Genomic DNA, 15,784 nt, shown 5'->3' on the forward strand with positions numbered 1-15,784 from the left:
AGTAAGTAAACGTTCTCTATCTGCTTGATCCAATTTTTATAAATACGATGTCTTACTGTAAATGGTTCAAACTTTTTTTCTTTTTCTTCCATTTAGTCTGGCTTCAATAACATTTGGCAGATGACACATAAAGTAAACTGTATGGAATAATTCACAAACAGCAAATATGAGATGAAAAATCATAACAGTGCTTATATTACATTTCTATTTACATGGATAAAGAAACATATACATAATATAACAAGAACTGACAATAAATCAAATCTACAGCAGGGAAATACCACTGAAAGTAGTAAGGTGGTTATGATCAATAACCTCTCTAAGTTAGTCTCGGGAGAGGGTTGCATTCACTTCCCCCACCAGGAAATTCAGGTTTTTCATCCAGAAAAACACAGCCAAATCAATCAACCACACAATACATATGTACACTGATGTCTTATAGCCATAGTTGCTTTGGTGCAAAAATAAAAAATAAAACAGCTGTCTGTAACTTCACCAAATATCATTCATTAAAAAATACAGTTAATAATAATATATATATGAGTTAACTTAAAAAATAGAATATTAAAAAATCAATTTCTCCATATCACATTTTATTCACAATATATTACAATCTGCACAAACAGCTGAAAAATTGAATTAAGTAATCTAGTAAACACACACTTCTCATATATGTTTTACAAGAAAAGCTAAGGAAGATGGCTGATGTTTGACTTCATCTATAAGAATATTAGGAAGCATTATGTCTACAAGACTCTCCATCAATTAATTTAAATGAGCACTACATAGTAGCTATCAAAATTTCAATATTCTAGGCCAAATTCTGACAGAGACAATATGTTTTGAACGGTCAAGGCACTGGCTGTAACACTGCATTCACCAATATGTGTAACTTAGAAGCCAAATATATAATGGGGAGCCTCCCTTGTTGTTATGGTAACAGCTGTACATTCCCCTTGCTTTTCCACACTTTGGGTGGGAAAAAATAAGGGAAGATGAATTGAACAAAGCCATTAGACCAAGTTAAATGCATCTCTCACCTTTAAAATTTTAACTGAGAGTTGCTACAGTCACAAAAGATGTGAAAACAAAGTTATTTCACATTCTCAAACATGGTGTGTTTTCAGAGCAATTGTGTCACATAATATTAGTTTCTTAAAGCCATGAGATCTCAATGGGAAAATAGTGTCAGTATTCAGAATATTTCAGACCTGTAAAATTTATTGCAGATAAAAGTCATCCCTCATCTTTTAACTATGCCAAATTATTTTCTTTAATACAGAACTATAAACTACGGGAGGGGAGCCATATATATTAGTATGCATCTGTATACTAGTGAATTAAGAGATTCTTGCTTCATCTGTCACATGAGAAAAGCTCATGCTCTCAAAATCTAATGGGCTACTATTTAATAGTAGTCCATTAGATTTTATGGAACTGAGACATAATAATTAACATGTTAACAGTCAATCACTGGTTAACTGTTAATGTAGAGCCATTATTTTGGAGAGACACCTGTCAGGTCCAGGGCTACTACCACTGCACATTCAATCTAATTATCAATTCTTAGAATTCCCTAATTTGTTTTAAAATAATAATAGCAATGCAGAAGAGAAAACTAAAATAACAAAAACTAAAAATAAAATATGAACACAGGTTAAAATTTCTGAAAGCTCTGACTCTGGCTTTCAAGAATCTTCTCAATCAGCAATGGAGGGCCTAAACAAATGCACTGGGTAGGTAGAAAAGTACAACTCCGCACATACCTCATCATGTGTCTCTTGTTTGCCATATCAGTACATGATCCATCACATGTCCCTTGACATGTGACAAAGCTGTATTTTCTTTAATTAACAATGGCATAAACTTGTGGATATTGCCCTAATCAAGATACCTTATATTGATGTGTTTTGTGCCAACCTACACTATTCCAAGCAGGACTTAGATAAAAACTGAATTTTAAGCAAAGTTATATTTTAGAAGGTCGAGGAAGAATTATTCAAACTAAATGAATTATTTTTGTTACAGTAGCTTTGCTTGCATTCTAACTTCTGTAATTATTAATTAACTTAATATGACAAGTGCTAATGCAAAAAAACAAACAAACAAAGGGGAAAAAAGGTTTGAAAAATAACTATTTTGATATGTTTTTTGACAGTTACATACAGCTACTTCTGCACCTTGAACAAAAATTCAGCAATATTAAATGTCAAAAAAAAAAAAAAAAAGAAAGGAAACCCTCGTATTTATTAGATAACAGCAACGAATTTGTCAGGGATGGAACTCTGACAAAGTTATGTTTTAATACTATAGGCTTTGAACACTGGTATTCAGCGTAACCTTTTCAATTAATGAACATTATATTCATAAAATCTTCCTATCCCCCTCTTAGAGTTAAAAAAATTTCAGAAAGACATAAATCATAAATTTTAATTTCATGTTTAACCTGGGAAATAAGCAAGTCCAAATATATATTAACAAAAAGCTCTAAAATAACACTCCGCCTCCAGACTTAGATAAAATACTAATTCAGATGGCAAAGCAGTATTTTATATTTTACATATGGGTTTCCATATGAAAAATATGTAAAATATAAAGAACATTCAAAACTTTGTTATTCATAACTATTTTTGATTTCATACATTGAGCATATTTTGTCATGACAGATAAGTTAATATACTGATATCTAATATGTTGATATTATTTTTATGCAAGCCAGTAATTTCATTCTTGACAATCTATTGCCTTTGGTAATAAGAAATAAAAAAGAAAATATAATATTCTGTTGTGCAAGATTTCCCTTGAACAGCTTAATTTTTTCACACTGCAAAACAGATCTTAAGACTATGTACACGTTCAGATATATATATATAATACACATATAATATAATACACATATAATAGATGTAGTGGATAAGGCAAACATAGGAAACAACACTACTAATTCTTTTTCCATAGAATGTTGTAAAGTAAGATTAGCAGAGTGGTTTCATTCTACTAATTCTTCACACTACATCAAAATAACCAATTCTGAAGAATTTCAGGAGGATGTTAAATAAAAATATTAAATAGAGTTTAATATCCTCCATACACACAAAAAAACCAAAAAAAAACAACCAATTGTAACTAATTCAGAGTCATATTCTTGTATTTTATAGAATGTAACTACCCAAATGTCACAGGACATGGGCAGTCAACTCATTAAAGGCAGGAAAAATAGCAACATAAATGTCAGCTTAAAAATAATTAAGAGCATAGGTGGCTATCATTTTACTAATAATAATAATAATGTACATTATAATTTTTTTAAAATGACAAAATAAATATCAATTTATATGGGATTAAATATTTTTGAAAGTTATGAAACTATATGATGAAAACCAATTGCATGCAGGTGAACATAAAATTAAAACACTAAAATCTCCCAGTTCTTTTAGTAGATTTTAATTAAAAAATAAATAAATGAAACAAACTTCAGACAAATTTAACTGAACAGTCATTTGGAATATCAGTACCATCAGCTTTTCTTAAAGAAATCTGTTTCAGGTAGCAAAGGCAATACATTTTCATTATGACTCTTTAGAGTCACACTTCTATCACATTACAAGAATCACAGAAAATACCTTCATATGAAAAACATTTTTTCAGACACATTTACACCACATTTTTTTTTACCATAGCTTTATTTATTTTATTTTTTTTTCATTTTCAGATAACAGCAACAACCAAGTATGCCTTTGCTTAATAATGCATTTTTCTTATGCATTGTTAAACAAAGGGGAGAATGTTATAATGGGAAACAAATGTGAAAAAACTGTACTACATATAATTGTGAACAGTCAAATGGCACTTTTGACATTATCTCCCAATATAACTCCTCCCCCCCCTCTCTATTTTTAAATAACAGCAACAATCAGAACAAGCACTTATCCAAGAAAATACAATTTGTTATCGCAATCTATATATCATCATTATCACAAACTATTTATCTTCATAATATCAATCTAAAAATTGCACATTCCATAATATTAATATAGATGATTAACTTATAAAAAGATATTTTATTAACCCTTTTTTCACCATCTATTGTGTACTTCCCTGAAATATTTTCATCCGAATCATATCTTCTGCTTATCATTTCTTTTCAGTGAACTCTTTAAGCCGAACAAATTGCAACTTTTTAAAATATATCCATTTTCTTCACCTGCTAAGATTCGGTTCAGTGAACAATCTCTGATTACCTTAAAATTCTTTTAACTTTTGGTAACCAAACTGGTACAGAGATAAAAGAATAATATAAAATTAAAATATAATACTAAACAAGAATTTATAAGATGACACTAAAATTATATCAATAAAATTAGGAAAAAAATATGATATTAAATTTTTTTTTTTGAAATTAAGAAAACATTATATGAAAACAATGTTATTTAATATTAATTGCTATAAACTAAATGCAATAATATAAATGATCGGCAAATAGAAATAAAAAATACATAAATTACAAAAGTTTTCTGCCCATTATACATTAACCCAGTAGCACATTGGGGTAAAAATTACCAAATGAACCTTGAAAGCAGTACAACTTTGAAACACGTGAACATAGCCTTTTTAACTTTTCAGCAATTTTCAAGACATTAGCATTGGTATTAGTAGAGGCACATGATGCAAGAAAGCAAGCTTATGCAGCATCAGCCAAGAAAAAAAAAAAAAAAGCTCCGATTTCACCCCTCCATTCATTCCAAATACCTGTCCAGCTCAGCCTTAAATTTATTCAGGCTATCAACTTCTATAACAAAAGATGGAAGTCTGTTCCACCAATCAACTACCCGCTGGTTAAAGGCAAACTTCCACATATCTATCCTACAAATGCCTTTCCTCAATTTGAATTTATGCCCTCTCAGGTGATTATTCTGAGCAAGAGGAAGAGTCCCATCAGCATTAAGCAATGCTCAAACCATTCAAGGCTTTATACACCTCAATCAGATCACCTCGCAGATGCCTAGTCTCCAAACACTGTAATCTGCAAAACTTAAGTCGTAAGAGCAACCCTTTGTTCCATTCACTAATCTTGTTGCCTTCTCTGTACTCGTTCCAACAGCTCTACATCTTTCTTAAAATGAGGCCTCCAGACCTGTATACAGTACTCAAGGTGTGGCCTGACCACTGCCTTATACAAGGGGATAATCCCCTCCTTATCCCTGCTAAGGGATAAGGAGGTGATTTCCGTCTATGATATACTAAGAGAATTTCTTGAGTTTCCCAGATATTCACTCCACATATATATGTTAACACTGTCAATATTTTTCAATTGAGTGTAATGTAGGGGAAATATATTGAAACTAAGATAGTCCTTGAAAATGAATTGCAAAGAACATTCTGTTGTTTTTTTTGTCAAGACTGAACGTGGTTCATTATTGTAATTCTTGTCATGCACACTCAAATTTAATTTAATCTGTATTTAATTAAAAATTAAATCTGTATTTTTAACAAGGAATCTATTATTTTTTCCTTATTTATATGGCAATGCCTAATCATTACTACCAATATATATTGAGATTTACAGATTCCTAGATGAACACATTTATCTGTTAGGGTAATTTTTACCCCACATGTGCCAAAATCTCAACTTTTTAAATAATGGCTATTGGGTTAAAAGATTACCTATAAAAGACCTTTCACAGGGAGATACTTCAACCCTTGTTACAAAAATAGAACTTATCTACATCTCTTTATGAATGCATCATAAAATAATTAGAGTATAAGCAGCATTTCCCCATTCCTATTGTTTAATCAATATGCAATAATTCATAAACAACATTCAGACATTATCATGATGCTATATGACTGCATTTCAGAAATGGGACATCAAAATTATATCTCCATCTTAGTAAGCAAAACATCTAGTCGTTTCTTAAGACTATTTATAGATCCTCAAAGAATATTAAAATTTTTAAATAATGAACTAAAGAAATAATGGTCATAATTAACAATGTACAAAACAGGAATTATATTTCTGTATGCAATGAATTTTCTGATTTTCTCCCCCAACATCATAAATTTGTATCAGTAAATAAAAAGCAAAAGTACTTTTTTCATAAAAAAAGGCTGAAACAATTTAAATCAATAGGGAAAAATATGTAATGTAGTGTGCTGAAATAAGTATTTACTTCTGTTATGCCTTGAAATGCAAATTCTACAATAATAATATACTACTTTCAATACTTTTTTTTTTATAAAGCATATCACTATAATCTCCCATTATGCACTTAATCATTAATCATTAGTCTCTTGGTAACTTTACAATATTAGTACAGCAGTATAGTACCACTACATATAATAATTAAAATTATCAGATGAAGGAGTCTTATGAAATTTCAGCTATAAGTTCTAATATCTTAAAAGCAATTATTTTGTGCATCTTATAGTTAACAGTTAAACTGCATAGCAAATTAATTATTTGGTTTTAAAAAAAGATTTAACACATTAAACTGTTTTTAACTTTTGCATTACTAGTAAACAGGCAAAGTTCACTTTAACTTTGAATAAAAGTTTGTCAGTTCATTACCAAAAATTAAATTTATATATATATATGAGACTCTTCCCCCCCCCCATCTCTCTCTCACACACACAAACATCCATACACCTTTCAAGACCTATTATCAAATATCAATGAGCATATGAATTTCTTATATGGAATTTTGTAAAATTATTGCTGTGAATCATTTTTTCTGAACATACAACCATTTAGTGTGAAATTGAAGTTTAAACTTTTTTGATAACATGAATAATGAGATTAAGAAAGCTATACATAAAAAAGGGCCACGAATGGTAAATTAGAGAGATAAAATTCAGTATATATTCATGAACATTTTCAGAACTGAGAAAGCTACTGAAGAGACTAACAGGAGTTCCATACAGCAAACAAACAAACACACAACGATGTTTAGATTTCATCTAACCTTGCATACTTTACTTTTTCCATTTTATTATCTTTTCCATAGGTAAGTCAACTGACAACTGATTACATTCAAAAATATTAATTGTCTCTGAGAGGGCTTTATTTTATTTATCTGAAGATAACAGAGCAGCAGTTAATTTACTTAAGGAATTGAGTACTAAAATGTAGAAAATTAAAAGTATACAAGAATGAAATTTCTGCAGAGAGTGTAATAAAATTAGCAATTTAATACACTATTCTGGGAAAAATTACAACAAATAGAGGCGCCTCCATAGCCAGGTGGGCAGGAGCAGCAGTGTGTAGCACACACACTTCTTGATTAGACCGGGGTTCGAGCTCGTGACCACCAAATATGGAGGATGCAGAAAGGTCAGGGAATGACCACTGCATATCCCGAAGCAACATGGCCTTAGTTGCTAATGCTCCTAAAAACCAAATAACAACAACAAATAGAAAGAAGTACATATGAATGATTAGGATGATAACTAGTAATATGAAAAAAGTGTTCTGCCACTTCTTTTTTTTTTTGAGAACATTAGGGAATTCAGCACCTGAACACAGACATCTACCAGAGAACACCCCTCCCTTTACATAATTCATTCAATATATTAGCATTAGAAAATGCACATGATACGAGAAAGAAAGCTTATATAGCATCAGTCAAAAAAAAAAAAAAAAAAGCCCTTATTTCACCCATCCACTCATTCCAAATGTTTGTCAAATTCTGCCTTGAATCTATTTAAGCTATCAACTTCTACAATGACAGATGGAAGTTTGTTCCAACATTCAACCACCCACTGGCTAAAGGCAAAATTCCACACATCTATCCTACAACCATCTTTCCTCAATTTGAATTTATGCCCTCTCAGGCGATTATTCTGAGCAAGAGGAAGAATCCCATCAGCATTGAGCATGCTCAAACCATTCAAGGTTTTATACACCTCAATCAGATCACCCTATTTATTACTAAAGTTTCTAAAATTGTAGGCAACGTGATTATGTAAAATGCATCTTATGATAAATTCACTCCAACCAGCAATATTGTGATGAACTGATAAAAATCGCATTGAATAAGGGACATGCAAATAATGTGATATTGATTTTTTTTATAAGGTAATTATTTCAAGATTTGGTTCTTTATATATTTAATCTGTACATCAATAAAAAGAGAAAAACAAGAACCATAGTACATAGAAAAACTCAAAATTTTAGCATCAACCTGTAATATTCAATCTGTATGGATAAATCGTGAGAGCAAGCAAGAGAGAGAGAGAAAAAGCAGTCTTAGCAGAATAAAGGTACTCAAAAATAAATTGAGGAAATACAGTTGTTGAATAGATAGGTGCCTTTAGCCAGCAGGTGCTTGATTGCTGGAACAAACTATTTCCAAATATTTAAGCTATCAACAAGCTTAAATAACTTGGAGGAAGAACTGGACAAACTTTTGAAGCAAATAGATGGGTGAAATAGGTAGTTTTTTTTTTTTTTTTTTTTTTTTGGGTAATGCTGTATAAGCTTGCTTTCTTGCATCATATGCCTCTATTAAAGCTAGTGCTAATGATGCAGAAGTTCATTACAAACAGTAGGGAAGTGGGAGTAAGAGAAAGCAGCAGAAATGCTTGGAGGTAGCATTAGTTAAGTTTATCATTTAATATGTAAGTGTAATATTTATAATCTAATTTTTCTGAACTTACACCTAATAATAGTCCATCCTCCAAAAGGAGCTCAAAAATCCATAAGCACATTTTCTGAAAATTGATTTTTTTTTTTTTTTTGAACTGACCTAATATGGCATTAAAATTTTACCAGTTATTTATTAAGAATCACTGACGGTTAATTTCAAACATTTACACAGAAGGTCTAGCATTTAAATCTGAATAGATCAGTATCTCTTAGTGCTATATGTAGTAGGAATTTATATATATATATGTGTATATATATATATATATCACTAATAATATTATAAAATAGCTTTATCACAAAAAAGAAATGATGTTACAGAATCCCTAACATAAGTAGACATTCTGCAGTTTTCCATTCCGAGAAAAAAACAATAACTTTGTATATACAATTTTAATACAACAGTAAGGCTTGATGAATGATCATCAAGGTTCACTATAATGGAACATGATCACAAAAGTTCACAATTTAGTAAATTTTTAACTTTTAACAATATTCTTCATATTTATTTCAATGGTATTTTTAACTTTTGCCTAATGTCTTATGCCTAACAAAAATTGTTGCAAGTTAGCAAGTTTAATTCCTAATTAACAGATGGTGCTAATGATGCCATTTGCATTTTATTATGATCCTTAATTCCAGCATAACTGTTTGTTTTTAAATATAATCATGAAACTTTTATACAATAAAAAATACTTATAAATTAAATACTTTTTTTTAATATATCACTGCCCACATAAATATTTTTTTTGCAGAAAATCTTCAGCCTCAGTTTTGAAATTTTCTGGAAAATTTGTTTCAATATGTCTGGAATATGTGTACCAGAAATGGTGAAACAGCATTTAATGACAAGAAAATACATTTAGATCTTGAAAATTGAGGACATAGGACTCAGTGCATGATAATTACAGTTACTCCTTCTTTAATGTCATACATATTCTTATATTCACAGAAAATCATTATGAATCTATAAAACTGTTATGATTACAGTTTACAAAATCTAATGCTAATCTGAATTTCTAAAACTTTATTCATATTCGCTTGTTAAGAGATTTAGTGGTCAAATGATCAATATAAAAAAAAATAAATAATGAAAGCTAAACTCACCACTAATGATGAATATGAAGTGTGCTGATATATGAAAGGTTAATATATGATTTTAGCATAATAATAAATTTTTGTTTATTTTCAATATAGCTGGTGCCAGAAGAGTTTACATATTCATTGTGAGTGTATACATATGGAATTAAGGACAATCAGAATTTTCTGGTGCCACAGTTCACACTAGTGACTAGTCCATGCAATTTTTGTGGCAGCATACAGGCTCAAACCACAACCTCTGTACTTGTGGCTGACCAAGGACCATGGTTGGGCCAATTTGTGACAAGTTTTTTTGCCAGACGTGAATGTATATAATATACTGTACTATTATTTATTTCATAATGCTATCATATGGCACTTTAAATATAAAAAACAGATACTGTTTCTACTACTATTACTACTATTGATTCAACATTGATATTATGTACATATTCTTTTGCCTTTCAATATTTCTCCTGAAAATAAAATACCTTGAGCAAACAAATAACTAATCAAATTTGTTCTTCTATTCTATATTTCTTGGTAGTTTTTATGCTGCCTAATATAAGATTTCAATAAATAATCACAGCAATTACCACCTTTGTATGTCCTTATTTGACTATAAAAAAAATTACAAACTTTCTACGTTTCAGTAGAAATGAAGCTAAAAGTAGAACATACTATTTTCACTTAATATTCAGTTATCTGAGGTACTTTGGTCCCATTTACCTTAGATAATCAAAATTCTACTATATTAAATTTGCAAAAATTATTAATATCAGCAATAATTCATCAATTATCTGAAAGAAAGTTAAGTGGATAACTAGGGCAGGCCAGAATATGTGACATGCCCTTATATAAAAGTACTTTCTATAACAATTTCCATTAGAAATTAAGTAATTAACAGTACCAATTTATACAATTATACTCATAACATTTAAATTTCTACAAGGGCTAAAAAAAAATTAAATCAATTAATAACTACAAGTTTACAGACAACTCAATGAAATTACATTAAAAGATATTTTTTTAATTAATGGCATCAGTCACATCTGTTAACATATAGAGTAGCTATAATTCTATATATCTTGCACAATAGATGTATGTATGTATGTGTGTGTGTGTGTGTGTGTACATACACACACACACACACAAACAATTTAATATATCATGCATGGCCACAAATTTTTTGTTAGTTTCCACATTTTGCTATTTCTAAACTACCAAAACAATTTTTAGTACCAAGTATTAAAAAACATAACAAACAATTATTCAGGTAATCCTTTTGTTTTAAATAAGTTTCCCTATGATAATGGAAACTACAATCCACTGAAGAATATTAAATAATTAAAAATGATCCCAGAAATTTCTAAAATAGTGAATATCATTTAAATGCTGCTATTGCAGCAAACCCACACTCAGTTGAATGAAAACAATCAATTTTTATCAATGTTAATTATGTATTCATAATACACTCACATTTTAAATAATATGATGTTCTTAAATTTCCATAACGATTTCTTAATAACAATTATAAATTAAGATAAATATGAAGTGTATTATAAATAATAATCATATCGTATATTAAAGGTATTTTATAAAAACATCAGTACGTTTGTAAGCAATAATGAAACATTCATTTTTTCTGGTCCCCCCCCAAAGTATATGAACCATTCACTCTGATCATTTTTCAGTTATTATTATTATTTTTTTTTTATTGGACCAGCCTGTATATATTTTCTTGAATTTTCCAACTGCTATACACCAACTAAAACGGCCCAAATACTGTACAACCATTTTTAAAGAATACAGGTACCTTCTGAGGACATTTTCTGTTACTTCTTGTCTTAAAATAAAGACAAGCTGATGTTTCACATTTTGATTTAAGTTTACACAAAACGAAGGCACAAAAACTAATCTAACATAGTATTTTCTTTTTATATTTAGTAGAGGGCAGTAAGTTAGGTGCACAAGGTAACGCGCGCACACACACAGCACGCATGCATACACGCGCGCACACACACAGCACGCATGCATACACGCACATATTCACACACACACATACTGACACTGTCAAACAAATATTGAGCACCTGACTTGCATACATGCAATACAAATTCCTAATGGACAGACCAAAAAGATAAAAATCTATGCTGGCCTTTGCCATGGGAAACAGTTGTCATGATGAACGAGAGTTATCTCGATGTGGAGAACGTTTTGGGGAAGATGGCGGTGGATACCTCCTACATATGCCCATACATGGTTCTTTAGAACGTGCAGAAGCATGATATACAACTAGCATCTTGCGGCATTCATTCTCATCACCTTCAAACGTTGATTCAGGATACTTTTCTTGCATCCGCTTCCTTTCCTATTGGAATGAAACAGAAATGGTACAACATATGAATTCAGTGCAGATACCTTAGAGCTGCCAATGCAATTCAAATTTTTTCCATCTTTAAGCTATCTAGTTCTTCATAAATTTCAATGGAAACTAATCGCTACAAATTAAAAGTTACTCTACCGTAATTTTTACAAACATTCTATAACAAAGGCAAAAAAAAAAAAATCCATACAACCTGTATTCCTTTTATCATATTATTCCCACCACCAAAAGTTACCAATTCAGTTGTTCTTTAAATCTCAAAAGACTATCAACCTCAACCACACAAGAAGTCAGTTTATTGCACCAGGTTGAAATTCCTTCATCATTTAATTTGTCTCCCCCACAACTACCATACATCTCATATGGCTGCCCTTCTGATATATATACACGAGGTGCATTCAAGCTACAATATTTCCAAATTTACTTCTCACAGAATAATTGAATTATATGTGTGTGTGTGGGACTGTTTAGTCCACTCTTCAATCCAGAAACAAATTATCAGTCTGCCCAATGGAGGCATACTGATTTGCCGCCCAAAAAGTTGTGTTGCTGCAAGTGCAAATAAAATGATGGTTGCTATTTTTTGGGATATTGATAGAATAATCTTTACAAATTGTGTACCCAAGGGCACTACAGTAACATGAAACCCATATAAAGAAGTTCTGAAGAAAAATTTCCTCCTAGCAGTTCAGACAACATGTCCACACACACACAGACTGAATCACTTTTGTTTCCATCAGCGCAATGGTTCATCCAATCATTCTGGAAGTGTGCAAAATTTTTTTAAAGAAAACAACATCGAAGTTATCCACATCCTCCATACACGCCTGATCTTGCACCTAGTGACTTTTGGTTGTTTCCAATGATGAAGGATGTTCTCTGTGGCAGATGATTTCCTAGCTGACAAGCAGCTGCTACTGCCATTTACCAGTGGGCTGAACAAATCTTAAAAGAAAACTTTGCCACAGCCCTCACAGCTTGGAAGAACAAGTGTGAAAAATGTGTGCAGCTTCTAGGAAACAATGTTGAAAAGTGAAGCAAGTGTCACCTCTGTATCTGATGTACGTTTTGTTTTTTTTATGAGAAATAAATTTGGAAACCTTATAACTTGAATGCACCTTGTATTTACCAGATATCGACCTACCTATTATGAGATATTGCCTATCTTTGGTTGCTTTCAAGAAGTTCAATGTCTTTTTTTGATTGTGGCCTCCAAACCTTAACAATATATATATTTTTTTTGGTAGTTGTTGGCGCATCGGCTTCTGTGGCCATAGTGCACCTCCCAAGGTTTTTGCAGTACTTTGATCCAAGCCCGAAGCGGGATTCGAACCCGCGACCTTTGGGTTGCCAGGCAGGCACTTTAGCCACCTGGCTAGCCCGGTCGGCACAATATATTTTAAATGCAGTCTCCACTGACATGCTTTCCTGGCCACCTGCTTACACTGTATAAGCTTCATATCTGAAAGTATAAAAATGGCTGTCTCTTTCCCCATTTCATCCCTTCAGCCTACCCCATCTAGTGCATAAGTTATTCTTCAATTATTATTCCCCAGTTTACTACTTCCAAATGCAGATCCTTACATTTGGATAGCATTAAAATGTAAGTGCCACTTCTGTAACCACTCAAGAAGCTCATCCTGACTTGCATCGTTAACCCCTGCCCAAACTACTACCAACTTTTATTTCATCTGAAATTTCAACATTGCACTCTTTATTCTTTTATCTATATGATTCAAGATGATCAGAAATATGGATGGTCTTCTACTAGCGAGATTTCTCAAGGTTTAGTGCTAATAGCCCTAGTATCAAACCTTGAAGGATCTTGCTTATAACTCTGACCCACTCTGAACAATAACCATTTATAACAACCCTCTACCTCCTATCCTTCAGCCATCGCTCAATCCATCTCAGTATCTTGCCTGTGACCCCAACTGATTCCTTTCACTTGAAAGTGAAAGAAAAGGAGTCACTTTCATGTTAGCCAGTGAGTAGCAACCATGTCAACAGCATCAAGACTTTAGAACGAACCCAAAACTTCGCGTTTGAAATTTCATTAAAAAGAGCAACTGTTTTCAAGTAGTTGGATACAGAGTCAATTTATTTACTCATTAGTTTCCTAAAGTTTAATCAAATTATACTTTTCAAGTAATTTTGTGCATCAGTGATTCTTCTAATTTAAGTTGCTGAAAATGACATTTTCTAAGCCTTTTCCAAGTATATGCTGAATGTATGCAAAGTTTTCTACTATTCTAACCATTTTATTTTTACAATACATTTTTATTGTTGATCATGAATGCAATTATTTCAAATTTGCTAATTAGTCTGTTTATGGAAGACATACTTGAAACCTTAGAATTCAGAATTCATAATGAACATTCCTTACTTAAATATTGTAAAGATCTATCTAAGAATAAATACTCAGTTCATTCAACCTATGAATGCTAGCAGTTGGTAAAATATTTACTAAGAGTGCAAAGTTCAAAGACAGCAAACACACTGCGCACATGCGTGTGCATGCGTGCATGCGCGTGTGTCAAGTAGTTTGGTAGTTATAAAGGGTCTTGCTGCTTGAATTTTAACTGAAGCATTGAGACCATTTATAACCTAAAGTTTAATCGAAGATGAAAAAATTTCTTCTATGTTACAAGATAGGTAGACATAAATAAAAATAAATTAATGACACCATTTAAAATTTGAAGTGGCAAGTGGTTCACAAAAATGCTCGGTCATGTGCCCAAAATATCAGCAATAATAAATAAATACTAAGTTAGATATAGGATTTGGTAGAGTGGCTAATCCACACTGTCCAGCAAGACGGTTGCAAAAGGAGAGACTGCACAATCAAATTAAAACTTTTACACTAATGCTTTCCATTATAACAGGCAAATTCAAAAAGTTTCCAGAATTTTACTATAACAATTTGAGGGAACAGTTGGGCCTACTAACCTAACCTTCAAAGTACCTTCTTTCTGCATGCACACACCTTGCTACATCAATCTTCCCAAGCTTTGAAGCATTCTTTAACATCATGTTTTTTTGTAGTGCACATAGGGTCACTTTGGTGTTTTCTTTGATGTCATCTACTGTAGTGAAACAACAACCCCAAAGTCCCATTTTCAGTTTAGGGAACAGCCAGAAGTCAGATGGTGCAAGGTCAGGGGAGTAGGGAGGCTGCTGTGTGACTGATTTTTTTTTGCAGCCAAGAACTGCCAAAATGCCATTGCCGTGTGACTGGGCACAATGTCATGTGCAGGATCTAGTAATTTGTCCATTTTTGGGGCTGTTTTCACTTCACATTCTCAAGCAAATGTGTCAAAACCGAATGTAGTAAGCAGTAGCAATGCTTCTCCCCTAGTCACAAATTCATGGTACACTATGCCCTCATTGTCGGAAAAAAAAAAATCGGGTGTGGCTATGTCGGAGCACGGCTGGAGGGATTTTACACGAATACGTCATGACAGTGGATTATGTGTTGGGAAGTGTAAATAAATGAAAACAAGTTTAATAATCGATTACAATTTTATTTATCATAGGTCTATGATAAGAGAAATAAGATACAAAACAGACACGATACATCCAAGTTTCCGGTGAAAGTCAGAACAATACAAATGTTATCGAGCGTGATCGCCGTGGTCTGAACCTAAGTGAGATTAAACTTGTGTTGCATAAAGTCC

At 31.8% G+C, this 15,784-nt stretch overlaps 1 protein-coding gene across 3 annotated transcripts in view; it reads right to left on the reverse strand.

Annotated features, from left to right (window-relative positions):
* Positions 1–11,816: 11,816 nt before the first annotated feature.
* Positions 11,817–15,784, reverse strand: part of LOC150082453 (dual specificity protein phosphatase 22-like) — a 123,381-nt gene continuing 119,413 nt past the window's right edge. For all 3 annotated transcript variants that reach the window (XM_090378623.1, XM_090378625.1, XM_090378624.1), the window contains exon 5: positions 11,817–12,092. In XM_090378623.1, coding sequence (XP_090234749.1) covers positions 11,901–12,092 — 192 coding nt within the window. In that variant the 3' untranslated portion in view covers positions 11,817–11,900. The remainder of the gene's footprint in view (positions 12,093–15,784) is intronic.

This window comes from Mastigoproctus giganteus, chromosome 7 (genome assembly GCF_048544385.1).
Source record: "Mastigoproctus giganteus isolate SK-2022 chromosome 7, ASM4854438v1, whole genome shotgun sequence".
Lineage (NCBI taxonomy): Eukaryota > Metazoa > Arthropoda > Arachnida > Uropygi > Thelyphonidae > Mastigoproctus > Mastigoproctus giganteus.